A 15,355-nucleotide genomic window follows, 5' to 3' on the forward strand; every position below is an offset into this window, starting at 1 on the left:
CTGACCTATCTAAAAAAAAAAATCTCATTGTTCAAACATTGTCTTCAAAAGTATTAACCCACTCCATTCTGTTTTTGAAATATTCTGAATACAGTTTTAAAACAGCTTGTAGGAGAGTGTTGAAGTCAGGTAAACACATACAATCATGCCATATAGCACCAACATTATTAAATGAGGTCACTTCCTGTATACTGCTCTTTCACTTCCTCCTTCGTCCTAAAAAAGGGACGTTTTCAGTTTATGCCTTACACATTATCTTGAAATATTTTATTTAATATTTATTTATTATTTACCTCTGTAGCCACCAGTTCCCAGTAATGCCTGCAGTGCTGCATATTTAGCTGCTTTCTGGGCCTTGGCTATAACAAAGTAAGAAACATTTATACAGATGATACTAGACTAATACCAGAGAGTAGCCTACAGAATGAGATAAAATAAATAAATAAATAAAACTATATATTTCTTACATTTCTGGCCTGCTCCTGTAAAACACATACAAACACCAATTAACATTTATTTATTTTTATTTGTTTTTTATTCTAATTCAAGTTTTACCAGGGTAGAGTCCTCCAGCTACACTTCCATAACCAGGTCCAGCAGCACCACCTACCGAAAACATGGTTACATTACACAATTTTCTTGCTTCACTTTTACATTCTGTGCAAACTCACCAGGGCCTCCTAGAGTGGTTCCTGTCCCTGTTGCAGTTCCACCTATGTATAAAGATATTCAGAATGTGAGAAAGTTCAATTCTGCAATAACACATTTATTAATCTGTCAAATGTCTTGTTAAATTGAATTAGATACATTATTTTCTGAGAACAGAAAATTCTACAGTCAGCACATTGTGGCCAATGTAGAGCCAAATGCAGTGTTTACCACTCCAGCATGTTATTTTATCATCAGAGATGACTGCAGGGACTTTAAAACATGTCACGATACAAAGCACAGTACTGCCGTGGCTCAAAGAAAACCTTTCTTTGAGATCAAACATCATCATTTAGAATAAAAATCAAACAAAAAATGAAGTGTACCTGGTCGATAGCCAGTTCCACCAGGCCCGTAGCCTCCTGGACCTCCAAGTCCTAGACCAACTCCTCCTGGACCAAAGCCACCTCCACCAGGCCCTACTCCACCAGGCCCTACTCCACTTGACCCCACCCCACCAGGTCCCACTCCACCAGGCCTCACTCCACCAGGGCCCACTCCTCCAGGTCCCACTCCACCAGGCCCCAGCCCACCAGGTCCCACTCCACCAGGCCCTATTCCACCAGGGCCTAGTCCACCAGGACCTACTCCACCAGGCCTCACTCCACCAGGCCCCACACCACCAGGCCCCACCCCACCAGGTCCCACTCCACCAGGCCCTATTCCACCAGGCCCTATTCCACGAGTCCCTACTCCACCAGGCCCTACACCTGCAGGGAACAGATCAGCGAAGTGCAGATCAGCAAAGTGCAATAAGTGAACATTGGAATAAATACATTTTTAGAAACGGGTGTGGGTGTGCATTTACTGGATAGATAACTCTTACCAGTGTCAAATCCAGCTCCTCCATAACCTGGGAATAAAAACAAATCACTATATTTAATACTATTGCACAGTATTACAAGTCAATTTCCGTCTCTATACCAGATTTTGGAGGTTTTCTCAGTCCGAGTCCTTGTCCACCAGGTCCAAAGCCTCCAGGTCCAGTCCCAGCACCACCAGGTCCAAAGCCTCCAGGTCCAGTCCCAGCACCACCAGGTCCGAACCCTCCAGGTCCTGTCCCAGCACCACCAGGCCCGAATCCTCCAGGTCCAGTCCCAGCACCTCCAGGTGCAAATCCTCCTGGTCCAGTTCCAGCACCAGCAGGTCCAAATCCTCCTGGTCCTATTCCACCTGGACCAACACCAGAGCTGCCTGGTCGAATCCCTCCTGGCCCTACACCTCCTGGCCCAACACCTGCACCTAAAAACAAACAAGGAAATGTTTGACAAATGCATTGTCCCAATAAATTGCTAATCATTTTTGAACAATTACCAGATTTTATTTTTCTTGGACCATATCCTCCTGGTCCAGTCCCAGCACCACCAGGTCCAAATCCCCCAGGACCAGTCCCGGCACCACCAGGTCCAAATCCCCCAGGACCAGTTCCGGCACCACTAGGTCCAAATCCTCCAGGACCAGTCCCGGCACCTCCAGGTCCAAATCCCCCGGGACCTGTCCCGGCACCTCCAGGTCCAAATCCCCCAGGCCCTGTCCCAGCACCACCAGGTCCAATTCCTCCAGGCCCTGTCCCGGCACCACCAGGTCCAAATCCTCCAGGTCCTGTCCCAGTACCACCAGGTCCAAATCCTCCAGGTCCTGTCCCAGTACCACCAGGTCTTGTTCCAGTGCCTGTCCCACTCCCTAAACAAAGAATTAATGCATAAATAATTGATAATTGTTATTCATTTGACTTTTTGCTTCAATTATTATTATTATTTTTTTTTTTACCTGGGCCATAGCCAGCACCACCCAGAGATGACCCATAGCCTACCAAAAATAAGTATATAACTATTTTAGATGCGCTCATTGTACCACACTGAGTAGACAGTAGTACAAAAAGTAGAATGTAATTACCAGATTTCGCTGGTTTTCTCAGTCCTAATCCTTGTCCACCAGGTCCGGTGCCAACACCACCAGGTCCAAATCCCCCAGGTCCAGTCCCAGCACTACCAGGTCCGTAGCCTCCAGGTCCTGTTCCAGCACCACCAGGTCCATATCCTCCAGGTCCTGTCCCAGCACCAGCAGGTCCAAATCCTCCAGGTCCTGTCCCAGCACCAGCAGGTCCAAATCCTCCAGGTCCTGTCCCAGCACCAGCAGGTCCAAATCCTCCAGGCACTGTCCCAGCACCTCCAGGACCAGTCCCAGCACCACCAGGTCCATAGCCTCCTGGTCCTGTCCCAGCACCACCAGGTCTTATTCCTGTCCCCCGCCCTTAACAATTATTGAATGAATAAGTGATAACAAGTGATTAATTTGACTTTTTGCTTTAAATATGTTATAGATATACCTGGGCCATAGTCAGCTCCGCCCAGAGACGTCCCATAGCCTGGAAAAATAAATACAGCTATTATAGTAGAAGTCATTCCACCACAATGGAAAGTCACTGTTTTTAATTACCAGATTTAGATGGTTTTCTCAGTCCTAATCCTTGTCCACCAGGTCCAGTCCCCGCACCACCAGGTCCAAATCCTCCAGGACCAGTCCCAGCACCACCTGGGCCATAGCCTCCAGGCCCTGTCCCGGCACCACCAGGTCCAAATCCTCCAGGTCCAAATCCTCCAGGACCTGTCCCGGCACCACCAGGTCTAAATCCTCCAGGTCTAGTCCCGGCACCACCAGGTCCAAGTCCTCCAGGTCCTATCCCAGCACCACCAGGTCCAAATCCTCCAGGTCCTGTCCCGGCACCACCAGGGCCATAGCCTCCAGGTCCTGTCCCGGCACCACCAGGTCCAAATCCTCCAGGTCCTGTCCCGGCACCACCAGGGCCATAGCCTCCAGGTCCTGTCCCAGCACCTCCAGGCCCAGTCCCAGCACCACCAGGGCCATAGCCTCCAGGTCCTGTCCCAGCACCTCCAGGCCCAGTCCCAGCACCACCAGGTCCGTAGCTGCCAGGCCTGGTTTGGCCTGTACATTGGGAAAAAAAAAAAAAAAAAAGTTTTTGTTTGGAAGTATTTTAGGAGAGAAAAAGTAAAATATTTCACAAATGTTTTACCGTATTTTGCTTGTTTTCTTATTCCAAGTCCTTGGCCCCCAGGGATGGCACCTATTGCACCCAGGCCTGTCCCAGCACCACCAGGCCCTGTCCCGGCACCACCAGGTCCGTAACCGAGACCAGTCCCAGCACCTCCAGGTCCGTAGCCTCCAGGACCAATCCCAGCACCTCCAGGTCCGTAACCTCCTGGCCCTGTCCTGGCACCACCAGGTCCGTAGCCTCCTGGCCCTGTTCCAGCACTACCAGGTCCATAGCCTATTGGTCCTGTACTGGCACCGCCAGGTCCGTAGCTTCCTGGGCCAGTCCCAGCACCACCAGGTCCTACACCGGGCCTGGTTTCTAAGCCACCAAGTCCAAATCCAGTTCCACCACTCGGCCCAATGCCTCCAGGACCGACACTTCCATAACCTGGACCAGTACCATACCCACCAGGACCAATATTTCCATAAACTAGGGGGAATCCAAAAACAGGCACACACTAGGTCAATAAACATAATGCAGTTTTTGTTTTTTATCGTTATATTTGGAAAAAATAACAAACCTTTCCCTGGTTTACCAACTGCTTGTCCTGCTCCAGTTAGATAACGTTTGCCTATGGGGAGAAACAGATTTAACGTCCACTCATCATTATTGTGACACAAATGTATAGCGTACCTCCACCTGGCAATACCCCAATACCACCAGCACCGTAATAACCTATACATGTGCACAAAGCATTAAAAGTAACTTTGACAAACAAATGAAATATTTTGACAATGCAAAAACAAGCTACTTACTTTTTCCAGGTTTGATGACACTTGCTCCACCAGGACCTGCACCCCCAGGACCCCCTCCCACACCACCAGAACCCCCAACTACACCCCCAGGACCCCCTCCTACACCCCCAGGACCTCGTCCTACAACCCCAAGACCTCCACCTACACCCCCAGGACCCCCTCCTACACCCCCAGGACCTCCTCCTACAACCCCAGGACCTCCACCTACACCCCCAGGACCCCCTCCTACACCCCCAGGACCTCCTCCTACAACCCCAGGACCTCCACCTACACCCACAGGACCCCCACCTACACCCCCAGGACCTCCTGCTACATCCCCAGGACCCGGTTTAGGTGTCACTCCTAGACCACGGGCAGATTCTCTCTCTCCATCAGGTCCACCTTCACCATCTCCTTCACCTGGAGTGTCTCCTCTGGGAATCCCTTCACATGTTGTAAGTAGAAATGACATACAAAGGGTTATTCTACAGTATCTTAACAGGTAAATCTGGCCTAGAGTGCTTAAGTTTTTCTTTTGTTTTTTTCCCTCACCTGGAGGTTTAATGGGCTTAGCTCCAGGTAGTACACTAGTTGTATCATTACTTGAACCTAAAAGGCAAACAAGTTCTCATGAGTCTATATTAATATAAAGTTTGTATTTTAAATAGGGATGGGCAATATTGACAGAAATGAATTTCACAAACCACCTGATTGCACAATTCCACCTTGAACTGTAAAAAAAAAGAAAATTGTAAAAAAAAAAAAAAAAAAGTATGTTTAATTTTTTTTTTTTTAATACTTTCAAATTTTCTAAGTTAATCTAGCAACACTAAGTTAAATATAGGGATATTAAGTACCTACCAGCCGTTGCACCGGTAGCCCCTGAAAGAATGAGGGAGATACAGTAATGCTATTAATATAAAACTAGCTAAGTCAATCAATCATTGTCATGTTATTTGTTGCCCCTCACCTGGTAGTGATGTCCCATTGAGGTCTGTTTTATGGAGAAAATAGATATCTCAAATAATTTAGTAAGTAATGCTGACAAAATAACAAAAATACATATACCTGGTTTTGCAGCGAGTATCGGAATTCCTGTTGCAATTAGACCATCTTTCTCGCCTCCTACAGGTCCTCCAGTCACACCTATCCCAGTTAAATATTGATGTTGCATTTTGTGCATTAATAGTAAAACAACCAATTAAAAATAAATACATGTTTGCATCAGTAGTTGACTTAAATTAACTGTCCACATAAAGCAAGGTTCAGACTCCAGCCAGTTTAAACACACCTTCCACTGAAGAACCTCCAGACCCCTCAATTATACTCCCCACACCAATCTCACCTGCAATAAAACAAATTCAAAATCAACTGTGAACATTGCTGTATGAAGTGAATATAGATAACATAAATACACATATTAATCAAATTAAAATAGTAAAACTGAATAGTATCAAAATCTCCTCAGCATTGCTTACCTCCGTCACTGTCTTTTCCATCTCTTCCTCTCGTACCCGCACGCCCTTTAAGAAAAAAAAAAAAGTTCTGTTTAGAACTTATCTTATAATTCTTGAAGAATAAACAAGTGCTGTTAATCAGATACCTTCTGATGTTGGGGAAGTTGTGACCCCTGTTGCTCCAAGTCCATCCTGCGATTCACCTATTACTGTAGACAGACTCATTATAACATTATACCACTTCCACCTTTATGATGCAAATAAATCCCACAATCTTAGTAGCTTTAAATTTTCAGGACTTGTAATAATAAAGGCAAAAAAACCAGCATACCTGTAGTTGCTACTCCACTGATTGGTCTGGTGCCATTCCCTGACACTCCTGTCCCATTTGCATTAGTAGCTCCTGCAATGCCTCTCCCCCCACTAGGCACAGTGCCACCAGGCTGGCCTGAAAAACAAACAGGGCTACGTTATCACAAAACTCTATATAGTACAATGTACAAAACATTGTATGATTTTAACTGTATTTCTGCCTTTTTGACCAAGCTGTGTCAGTGTATGCAAATACCAAAATCTTGTTACATCATGTTCATCCAGTGTTCAAGCATAAGTAATGATAATTTTATAATTTACACTTTTAGAGACCTGTAGGGGGCAATATATGAATTCTGCTGAACCAATGTTGCGATTTGTTTTCAACTGACCACAGTGTAACAACTTAATGTATAATGAAATTACTGACCAGTCCGTCCTGTTCCTTCTCCTAGGACTCCACCACCCCCCGCATGTGGAGCTGTAAGATGAAGTATATCATCAGTCATTATTTCCTTTATCACATAATTTTAAAATGGGTTATTACTCTTACTATATTTGTATGGCTTCTGTCCAGTCCCATATCCTGAAAGAAGGGGTTAAGGATTTAGAAGTATAATTTTTTAGACTAATGCTCAATATTAAAAATTTTGACCTGGCCCAAATCCAGCTGGTCCAAATCCTGTCCCCACACCTCCACCAGGGCCAAGTCCACCAGGGCCAAGTCCACCAGGACCAACCCCACCAGGGCCAAATCCACCAGGGCCAAATCCACCAGGACCAACTCCACCAGGGCCAAATCCACCAGGGCCAAATCCTGTTCCAGTCAGTGCATTAGTCCAGTAACACCAATGGGATGCTTTCATATTGTTGTTGTACCTCCAGTACCACCAGGTCCAAATCCACCAGTACCCACTCCACCAGAACCAGGCACTCCAGCAGTCCCCAGTCCAGCCCCTCCACCTGTTGTTATCCCAACACTTCGCCCTGGGATACCTCCTCCAACTCCAAGCCCAACAGATCCTGTACCCAGAGCACCCCCAGCTCCACCTGGCAGTCCTTATGTAGTAAATGACATGTAGTTGGAAAAGAAAAAAACATTTTGGTAAAGATTAAAAACTAGCAAAAGACAGTGTTGCATCATGTATAGGTTAAATGATATATTATCTACCATATCCACCTGTTTACTCACCATATTTACGCGTTTTGGCTCCAGCATAACCTGCAGCATACAGAAAGTTCAAATCCTCAATTGTCTTGTTTATGTTCAAATACTATTCACATTATTATATTAGATTTCATAGCATGATGAGAATGATAATAAAATATGATATATTCATTTTAATATTATATTAATTAAATAATAATATAGGTTTTACCTCCAGGCCCATAACCGGCACCACCAGCACCAACTCCTCCACCAGGTCCAAAGCCAGTACCAGTCCCACCAGGTCCAAAGCCAGTACCAGCTCCACCAGGTCCAAAGCCAGTACCAGCTCCACCAGGCCCGAAACCGGTACCGGCTCCACCAGGTCCAAAACCGGTACTGGCTCCACCAGGTCCAAAACCAGTACCGGCTCCACCAGGTCCAAAACCGATAGCAGCTCCACCAGGTCCAAAACCGGTGCCAGCTCCACCAGGTCCAAAACCGGTGCCAGCTCCACCAGGTCCAAAACCTGTGCCAGCACCACCAGGTCCAAAACCTGTGCCAGCACCACCAGGCCGAACTCCTCCCCCTGGTCCAAATCCAGTGCCAGCTCCACCAGGGCCGATACCAGTACCAGCACCACCAGGTACTCCCAGGGCGCCGCTCAACATGCCTATCAAAATAGATAAACTTTGAGATGTTTTTCTTTGAGTATTTATTAAATTACATATTTATTACCATATTTACGGGCTTTTGCGTCAGCATCATATCCTGAAAAATCAAGCAATAAAGCAAAATTTAATAACACATATAACACAGTGATATTTCCCCTGTTATGAATATTACCTTGTGATCTGGTCCCTCCACCAGGTCCAAAGCCAGTACCAGCCCCACCAGGACCAACACCAGTACCAGCCCCACCAAGCCCAAGGCTGGTACCAGTTCCACCAGGTCCAATACCAGTACTAGCACCACCAGGACCAAAGCCGGTACCAGCTCCACCAGGACCAACACCCATACCAGCACCACCAGGTCCAAAGCCGGTACGAGTCCCACCAGGTCCAATACCAGTACCAGCACCACCAGGTGCAAAGCCGGTGCCAGTTCCACCAGGACCAACACCCGTACCAGCACCACCAGGACCAAAGCCGGTAACAGCTCCACCACGCCCAACACCTCCCCCTGGGCCAAAGCCAGTGTCAACTCCACCACCAGGTCCAACACCAGTACCAGCACCACCAGGTCCAAAGCCAGTACCAGCACCACCAGGCCGAACTCCTCCACCAGGACCAACACCGGTACCGACACCACCAGGTCCTCCCAGAGTACCGCTCAACATGCCTTTTAAAATAGATAAAATTATTTTATTTATGTATGTGTGTGTGTATGTATATATATATATATATATATATATATATATATATATATATATATATATATATATATATATATATATATATATATATATATATATATATATACACACAATAAAATATTTATTTAATAAAATATTTATTACCATATTTACGGGCTTTTGCGTCGACATCATGTCCTAAAAAATTAAGCATGACGCCAATGAAGCAACATTTAATAACACATACAGCATAGTAATTTTTTTCCCCTATTTTCCATATTTACCTTGCGATCTGGTCCCCCCACCAGGTCCAAAGCCAGTACCAGCACCACCAGGCCCAACTCCTCCACCAGGTCCAAAGCCGGTACCAGCTCCACCAGGTCCAAAGCCAGTACCAGCACCACCAGGCCCAACTCCTCCACCAGGTCCAAAGCCGGTAGCAGCTCCACCAGGTCCAAAGCCAGTACCAGCACCACCAGGCCCAACTCCTCCACCAGGTCCAAAGCCGGTACCAGCTCCTCCAGGTCCAAAGCCAGCACCAGCTCCTCCAGGTCCAAAGCCAGTACCAGCTCCACCAGGTCCAAAGCTGGTACCAGCACCACCAGGCCCGACTCCTCCACCAGGTCCATAGCCGGTACCAGCACCACCAGGGCCGACTCCTCCACCAGGTCTAAAGCCGGTACCAGCACCACCTGAGCCGACTCCTCCACCAGGTCCAAAGCCGGTACCAGCACCACCAGGGCCGACTCCTCCACCAGGTCCAAAGCCGGTACCAGCGCCACCTGGGCCAACTCCTCCACCAGGTCCAAAGCCGGTACCAGCGCCACCAGGACCAACTCCTTGACCAGGTCCAAAGCCGGTACCAGTGCCACCAGGCCCAACTCCACCACCAGGACCAATACTGGAACCAGCTCCACCGGGGCCAACTCCTCCCCCAGGCCCAAAGCCAGTTCCAGCTCCTCCTAGCTGACCTAGATGGTTTAACACATAATTGGATGAAAGTTTCTCTATACATATTGTGCAAACATAGCATTTATATATCACCGCAATGTTACCTAAAGAGTAGCCTTACTTATTCCTGTTCCAGGTGCTACTCCGCCACCCCCGGGCCCAATTCCAAATCCTGCCCCACCCAGTGCACTGCCCTGACCAAGGGTTCCTGATCCACCTGGTCCTCCAGCTCCACCTTGGGATATGACATGAAAAGATATTCCTATATGGTATTTTCTTATAGTATAGACAATATTTGTATCTGAAATAATATCCATACCATATTTTGTTGCTGCTTTACTTGCCTTTTTCGATTTTCCTGCACCTAGAAAAATGTTTTATTTGAAGATGCACACTATACTTTGTAAATGTTTGTAAATGTGTTTTACCTGTTTTAGGTGAAATCAGAGGGTACCCACGAAACACTCCAGGTAGCGGCTGACCCCGACCATCTATAGAATAATTATTTAACAGGATTTAAATGGGCACTATATAATATTCAGGAAAATCTTAGGAGCAAAATATAGGCATATATATACATTGAATCTATATTACTTACTTCCAGTGCCTGGCCCTGCTCCCCCTTGGCCAAGTACTCCAGACCCTGTGAATGTAACAGATTTAGATTTTTAAATAAAGTTTGTTATTGGTATAATTGATTTTATACAGTTAAATTACTACATTACTATATTTGTTAAGCTTTGTTTTTATACTGACCGCTCTGAGTACCAACTCCAGCTCCAGTGACTACTCCAGGTAAAACACCACGACCTCCGAAACCTGTTCACACAAAAATAATGTTGCCAATCACAAATTGAACAGTTGTTTCCTAAATTTAATGTTAAAAACTGACCTTGACCTGGAACATAACCTCCTTGGTAGAGTCCTGGCACTCCCACCCCTGTTCCACAACAAACTGATGTGTCAATAGCCTATAACATTATAAGTAATGGCATCTTCTGGTGACACTCTTTTAGCCTGGAATTTACCTGGGACTTGTTTTGAGGTCTTAGGTCCAGTTTTCCCCCCAGGCCCCACTCCTGTGGTTCCAGTTTGTGGTATAGCTGAAATTATATGTATAAAGATTTATAAAGGAAAAAAAAGAGTATCCAGCGTCTTACAACTGATACATTTATTTTACATAAAAAAAAAAAAAAAGTACCTCCTCCAGGTCCAACTCCTGTACCCCCTGGTCCAACTCCTGCCCCACCTGGGCCAAAACCGATTCCACCTGGTCCAACTCCTGCCCCACCTGGTCCAAACCCGGTTCCACCTGGTCCAACTCCACCTGGTCCAACTCCTGCCCCACCTGGTCCAAACCCGGTTCCACCTGGTCCAACTCCACCTGGTCCAACTCCTGCCCCGCCTGGTCCAAAACCAGTTCCACCTGGTCCAACTCCTGCCCCGCCTGGTCCAAACCCAGTTCCACCTGGTCCAACTCCTGCCCCACCTGGTCCAAAACCAGTTCCACCTGGTCTAACTCCTGCCCCAGCTGGTCCAAAACCAGTTCCACCTGGTCCAACTCCTGCCCCACCTGGGCCAAAACCAGTTCCACCCGGTCCAAATCCTGTACCACCTGGTCCAAAACCTGTTCCACCCGGTCCAACTCCTGCCCCACCTGGTCCAAAACCAGTTCCACCCGGTCCAACTCCTGCCCCACCAGGTCCAATTCCTGCCCCACCTGGTCCAAAACCAGTGCCACCAGGTCCAACTCCTACCCCATCTGGTCGTACCCCTCCCCCTCCAAGTCCAGCTCCTGAACCTCCAGGTCCAAAGCCTGTCCCGCCTGGTCCAACGCCTGGTCCTGGAGACACAAACATCATTTGATCGAGTTTTAAAAGTGAACCTAAACGCATGTTGTTAAACTACTCTACCTGTTTTAAAAGGTTTGACTCCACCAGGGTATTGTCCTGTGCCAACTCCACCTAAGGGACAGTTCAACAAAAATCTATTACTTGACATGACTTGACTAGGTCAAGTCATCAACCAATCTCTAAAGATGGTGCAGTTTATCAAACATACAGTTCTGATGGAAAAATGTAATTTCTGAAGTTAAGATGTTTTAGATTGCTAATGTGTTTTATAATGAACAAAATGTAAAATATATTTATCTACTTCCATGTGCGCATTACTAAACACCAGAAACGCATAATGTCTTCTTTTTAAAAAAAATGCAATCATTTTAAGTCATTTGACCCATGCCTCATGAGCCCTATCAAATTAATTTAATGTTATCTAAAACATTTAAGTAAAAGGTATCGTTAAATCTAAATTTCCTCTACATCTGGGCCCCTCGATAATGTAATCAAATTATGATGAAGCTGTCACTTTTGATCATGAGATATTCAAAAAACACAAAATGTGCTTTAACTGACCTATTTCTTTAACAAAATGATTGGACAACATTAAACAGTTCCACAAACCCAGTACATAACCCCGGGAATAATTTCGATGCTGTCACCAATAACATTTGTCCTGTAAAGTCATCGCACATGTGCGCAGGATGAAAACCAAAGTGGAGTGAAATTCTTCAGCAGAACTGTTATTGTGAGTGATGTGATGACTTCTGTCCTTTATCGAGGGGCTGTCATGCCTAATGCATTAGCCATCACTGCACCAAAATTTGGTATATTAGATTGAGATAATGAGGAAATGAAATAATATGTCTGTGGCTGAATCCTGCTCCTCTCAGTTTGTACTGTACAGTACTGAGTACTGTACAGTACTGAGTACTGTACAGAACATGATCTCAGTGAGGCTTTGCTGCATTGATTAAAAAAAGTTTCTGTTGTTGGTGTAAAAGTAATCTGTTATCTGCTCTTACCAGGTCCATAGGTTCCAGGTCTGACTCCTTCACCACCAGGCCCTACTCCACCAGGCCCCACTCCACCAGGGCCTACTCCACCAGGGCCTACTCCACCAGGCCCCACTCCACCAGGGCCTACTCCACCAGGCCCTACTCCACCAGGCCCCACTCCACCAGGCCCCACTCCACCAGGCCTCACTCCACCAGGCCCCACTCCACCAGGCCCTACTCCACCAGGGCCTACTCCACCAGGCCCTACTCCACCAGGCCCCACTCCACCTGTCAGAAAAAATCAATATGCAATAATTGTCACGCACAGGCTTTCCATCTTTCCATCTGAAGATTTTAAGACAACATATTATTTTTCACTTACCAGCTCCAACACCTGGACCATAGGATCCTGGAATAAAACCTCCCACACCACCAGCACCACCTGGACCAATACCCCCTGGTCCAACTCCACCTAGTCCTAGGCAGGGGAGATCAAATGTAGTGTTATAGTGTTAGAGGCTTTTAGGGATTTAGAATTATTTGCAATCTTTGAGAGGCAGTAATTGTGAAAGGTTTTACCTCCTCCAGTTACAGGACCAAGACCCCCTAAACCAGCACCAGCTCCTCCTGGTCCATATCCTGTCCCTGCCCCTCCAGGACCAAAGCCAGTTCCAGGACTGACACCAGTACCAACACCAACTCCGCCTGCTCCTCCGGCTGGTATGTAAATGCCTGGTTTAAGCAAGCCAGTTTAGATTCAGTAAATGGGAAAGCTTGACAAAAAGCCTCACACATTTATTCCATTTATGAGTCATCTGATAAATTTAACAAGACCAAATTCTTACGAAATCGAATAACCTAATTAAAATACCATCTCAGTTATCTACCATTCTCAATTTTTTTTAATCAAAACATTACCTCATACAAAAGGCATTCTTTATACGATCATTATGCACCCAAGTTTTATTTTACAAATCATAACAATCATAACAGACAAAAATAGAAACAAAGAGAGCCAACACCTATATAAGGAAACATTTCCAATTGCCCAGATGTGAGAGGAAGTCTGTAGGGATTCCTAAAGAATGTGAGCAACTCTGTCATAGTAATCCTGAATACACCGCACCAACAAAACAGTAAATAACTGTGCAGCTTGATCATTCAGCTCACCACGCTCGGGGCAGACTCTGGCCAAACTCTGGCCAGAACATGATCATAGCAGCTATTCATTGTGTTGAAAAAAGGGTAAAATGGTATTCACTATATTTTGATGGCTACAGTAAAAAGGTTAAAAATGCATGTTGGAATCACAAAACAATAATCCAGTAATCAATTTAGATTCACTAACTCTAAAAAATTGTCATTTTTTGTAAATGAATGCAATCAATTAAAGCTGAAGTCTTTACTCTGCTCTTCTTAAAACAAACCCTTAGGTGCCATTTATAATGAAATTGTGAATTTTGAAAGGTGCCATGGCTTTGATCTTAACTCATCCTGATTCTAAAGAATCATTTCTATATTCCATATAGATTGAAAGGTTAGACAGGTTTACTAGACAGCAGGATTACAGTCAGACTGAGTTACTAACAGTCACTCTGCACTACAACACTATAAAACCATGCTGGGATGAGATCAGGAGACTGCAACCAAATTGAAAGCCTTTAATTAGCCATCACACTTCATTAACAGCTCTAACTAAGACAATGTCTCTCTCTCTTTTTTTTTTTTTTTTTTAAAAAAAGGAAGATAAAAATTACCCCAGTACTTTGTAGAGAATCACTGATCTCACATTTACTAAGAAAATCTATATTCACCAAAACACCTGGCTGGAAGCAAGGGCTACATATATCCTATTATTATAATACAATATTTCACCGTCAGTCGGTAACACTAGCTGAATGTTGAAAAATGAATGAAAATATAGACTGTAATTCCAAATAAAAAGAGGAATGCATATGAAAACAAATCACAGTCAGTTATAAAAACACAGTTATAATCTAAAATGAATGGGTCACTTTTCTTCACATATAGTCATAGTGCATTATTTTAATGTACTCAATAGAAATTACTTGTTGCAAACCTTTCACATGACAAGAAGTACTACCTATCCCCTACTCACTGTATCCATGTGTGCATAAAATGCATGCCAGTAACACAAAATAATAATGTCACCGGTTCACAGAGGTAAAGCATGCACTAGAGATGACCCACCTCCTTCCAGCGAGGGCTTCCACTGCGCCAGGAGCAGCACTCCAAGAAGGTATGTAACTGCCGCCCCTTTCGCCATCTCGCTCCCAAATGTCCCTCTGTTCTCCCAAACTGCAGGTTTTATTCCCTGCAAGCCTATCAGTGCTTACCCGGACCTTTTAAAAGAAGGAGGGCAAAGCCAAAAAAAAAGGGACAGGATGTTAGACAGGACACAGTGCAATTGCCCAAGACACACACAACTCAAGGAAAGCTAGAGCAAGAGAACACTGACTACATCACCTCATTAGACCAAAAGGGTTGTTCTAGCCCCCCAAAGACTGTTAGCCCACATTTATTTGGTTGTCTACTGCCAGGAAACTGGGAGGATAGGGAGTGTGGGGGGGGACTTTGGAGAGAGGGAGATACATACGGGGGGAGCAAACACATGTCATGCAAAGGTTGAGCTGGATTCCTTTTCCTCTCCTCTAGAGACTGAAACCTCAGATACAATAAAATCATTCATAATGACCAGATTGATTATGACATACATATAGCATCTTAATATGTAACAGTGAAGTGGTGCTCAGTCATGTTTTTATAAAGGGGGTGGAGGT

The 15,355-nt window shown here is 45.4% G+C and overlaps 2 protein-coding genes across 8 annotated transcripts; both read right to left on the reverse strand.

Moving 5' to 3' along the window:
• Positions 1 to 117: 117 nt before the first annotated feature.
• On the reverse strand, positions 118 to 14,841 carry LOC117382035 (uncharacterized PE-PGRS family protein PE_PGRS54-like). Its single transcript, XM_055226905.1, has 47 exons — positions 14,766 to 14,841; positions 12,937 to 13,032; positions 12,582 to 12,842; positions 11,632 to 11,682; positions 11,491 to 11,561; positions 11,103 to 11,438; positions 10,916 to 11,030; positions 10,747 to 10,821; positions 10,611 to 10,658; positions 10,475 to 10,537; positions 10,317 to 10,361; positions 10,147 to 10,209; positions 10,038 to 10,082; positions 9,840 to 9,953; positions 9,346 to 9,729; positions 9,121 to 9,291; positions 7,646 to 7,933; positions 7,459 to 7,488; positions 7,146 to 7,325; positions 6,922 to 7,083; positions 6,820 to 6,852; positions 6,697 to 6,747; positions 6,286 to 6,402; positions 6,101 to 6,163; positions 5,976 to 6,020; positions 5,566 to 5,643; positions 5,468 to 5,491; positions 5,359 to 5,379; positions 5,205 to 5,228; positions 5,050 to 5,106; positions 4,519 to 4,941; positions 3,803 to 3,981; positions 3,436 to 3,654; positions 3,187 to 3,387; positions 3,038 to 3,076; positions 2,644 to 2,922; positions 2,479 to 2,517; positions 2,044 to 2,391; positions 1,930 to 1,950; positions 1,672 to 1,872; positions 1,471 to 1,561; positions 1,035 to 1,418; positions 672 to 713; positions 556 to 606; positions 468 to 482; positions 294 to 359; positions 118 to 216 (listed from the first exon to the last, which is right to left on the reverse strand). The coding sequence occupies exons 1-47, from the start codon at positions 14,839 to 14,841 to the stop codon at positions 200 to 202; spliced, it is 5,802 nt and encodes a 1,933-aa protein (XP_055082880.1). The 3' UTR covers positions 118 to 199.
• On the reverse strand, positions 1,637 to 8,368 carry LOC129456780 (uncharacterized). 7 transcript variants are annotated; one of them, XM_055226503.1, is made up of 7 exons: positions 8,362 to 8,368; positions 3,400 to 3,543; positions 3,211 to 3,306; positions 2,668 to 2,940; positions 2,293 to 2,328; positions 2,236 to 2,256; positions 1,637 to 1,869 (listed from the first exon to the last, which is right to left on the reverse strand). In XM_055226503.1, the coding sequence occupies exons 2-7, from the start codon at positions 3,517 to 3,519 to the stop codon at positions 1,651 to 1,653; spliced, it is 765 nt and encodes a 254-aa protein (XP_055082478.1). In that variant the 5' UTR covers positions 3,520 to 3,543; positions 8,362 to 8,368; the 3' UTR covers positions 1,637 to 1,650. The 7 variants fall into 7 exon arrangements, with proteins under 7 accessions (XP_055082478.1, XP_055082480.1, XP_055082477.1 ...); XM_055226505.1 differs by lacking the exon at positions 8,362 to 8,368 and adding an exon at positions 7,955 to 7,965; XM_055226502.1 differs by lacking the exon at positions 8,362 to 8,368 and adding an exon at positions 3,947 to 3,993 and having other exon boundaries at positions 3,400 to 3,600.
• Positions 14,842 to 15,355: the final 514 nt, after the last annotated feature.

Source organism: Periophthalmus magnuspinnatus, chromosome 14 (assembly GCF_009829125.3).
Source record: "Periophthalmus magnuspinnatus isolate fPerMag1 chromosome 14, fPerMag1.2.pri, whole genome shotgun sequence".
Classification (NCBI taxonomy): domain Eukaryota; kingdom Metazoa; phylum Chordata; class Actinopteri; order Gobiiformes; family Gobiidae; genus Periophthalmus; species Periophthalmus magnuspinnatus.

Coding starts and splice junctions, on each gene's coding strand:
- LOC129456780 (XM_055226502.1), bottom strand. CDS start 3,576: ATGGCCCTGGTGGTGCTGGGACTGGGCCTGGAGGTGCTGGGACAGGAC. Junction 3,307..3,399: donor TGGAGGATTTGGACCTGGTG/GTGCTGGGATAG, acceptor CAGGTCCTGGAG/GATTTGGACCTGGAGGATTT. Junction 2,329..2,667: donor TGGACCTGGGGGATTTGGAC/CTGGTGGTGTTG, acceptor GAGGATTTGGAC/CTGGTGGTACTGGGACAGGA.
- LOC117382035 (XM_055226905.1), bottom strand. CDS start 14,841: ATGGCGAAAGGGGCGGCAGTTACATACCTTCTTGGAGTGCTGCTCCTG. Junction 11,031..11,102: donor CGGGGCAGGAGTTGGACCAG/GTGGAGTTGGAC, acceptor GAGTTGGACCAG/GTGGAACCGGGTTTGGACCA. Junction 7,934..9,120: donor AGCTGGTACCGGCTTTGGAC/CTGGTGGAGGAG, acceptor CAGGTTTTGGAC/CTGGTGGAGCTGGCACCGGT.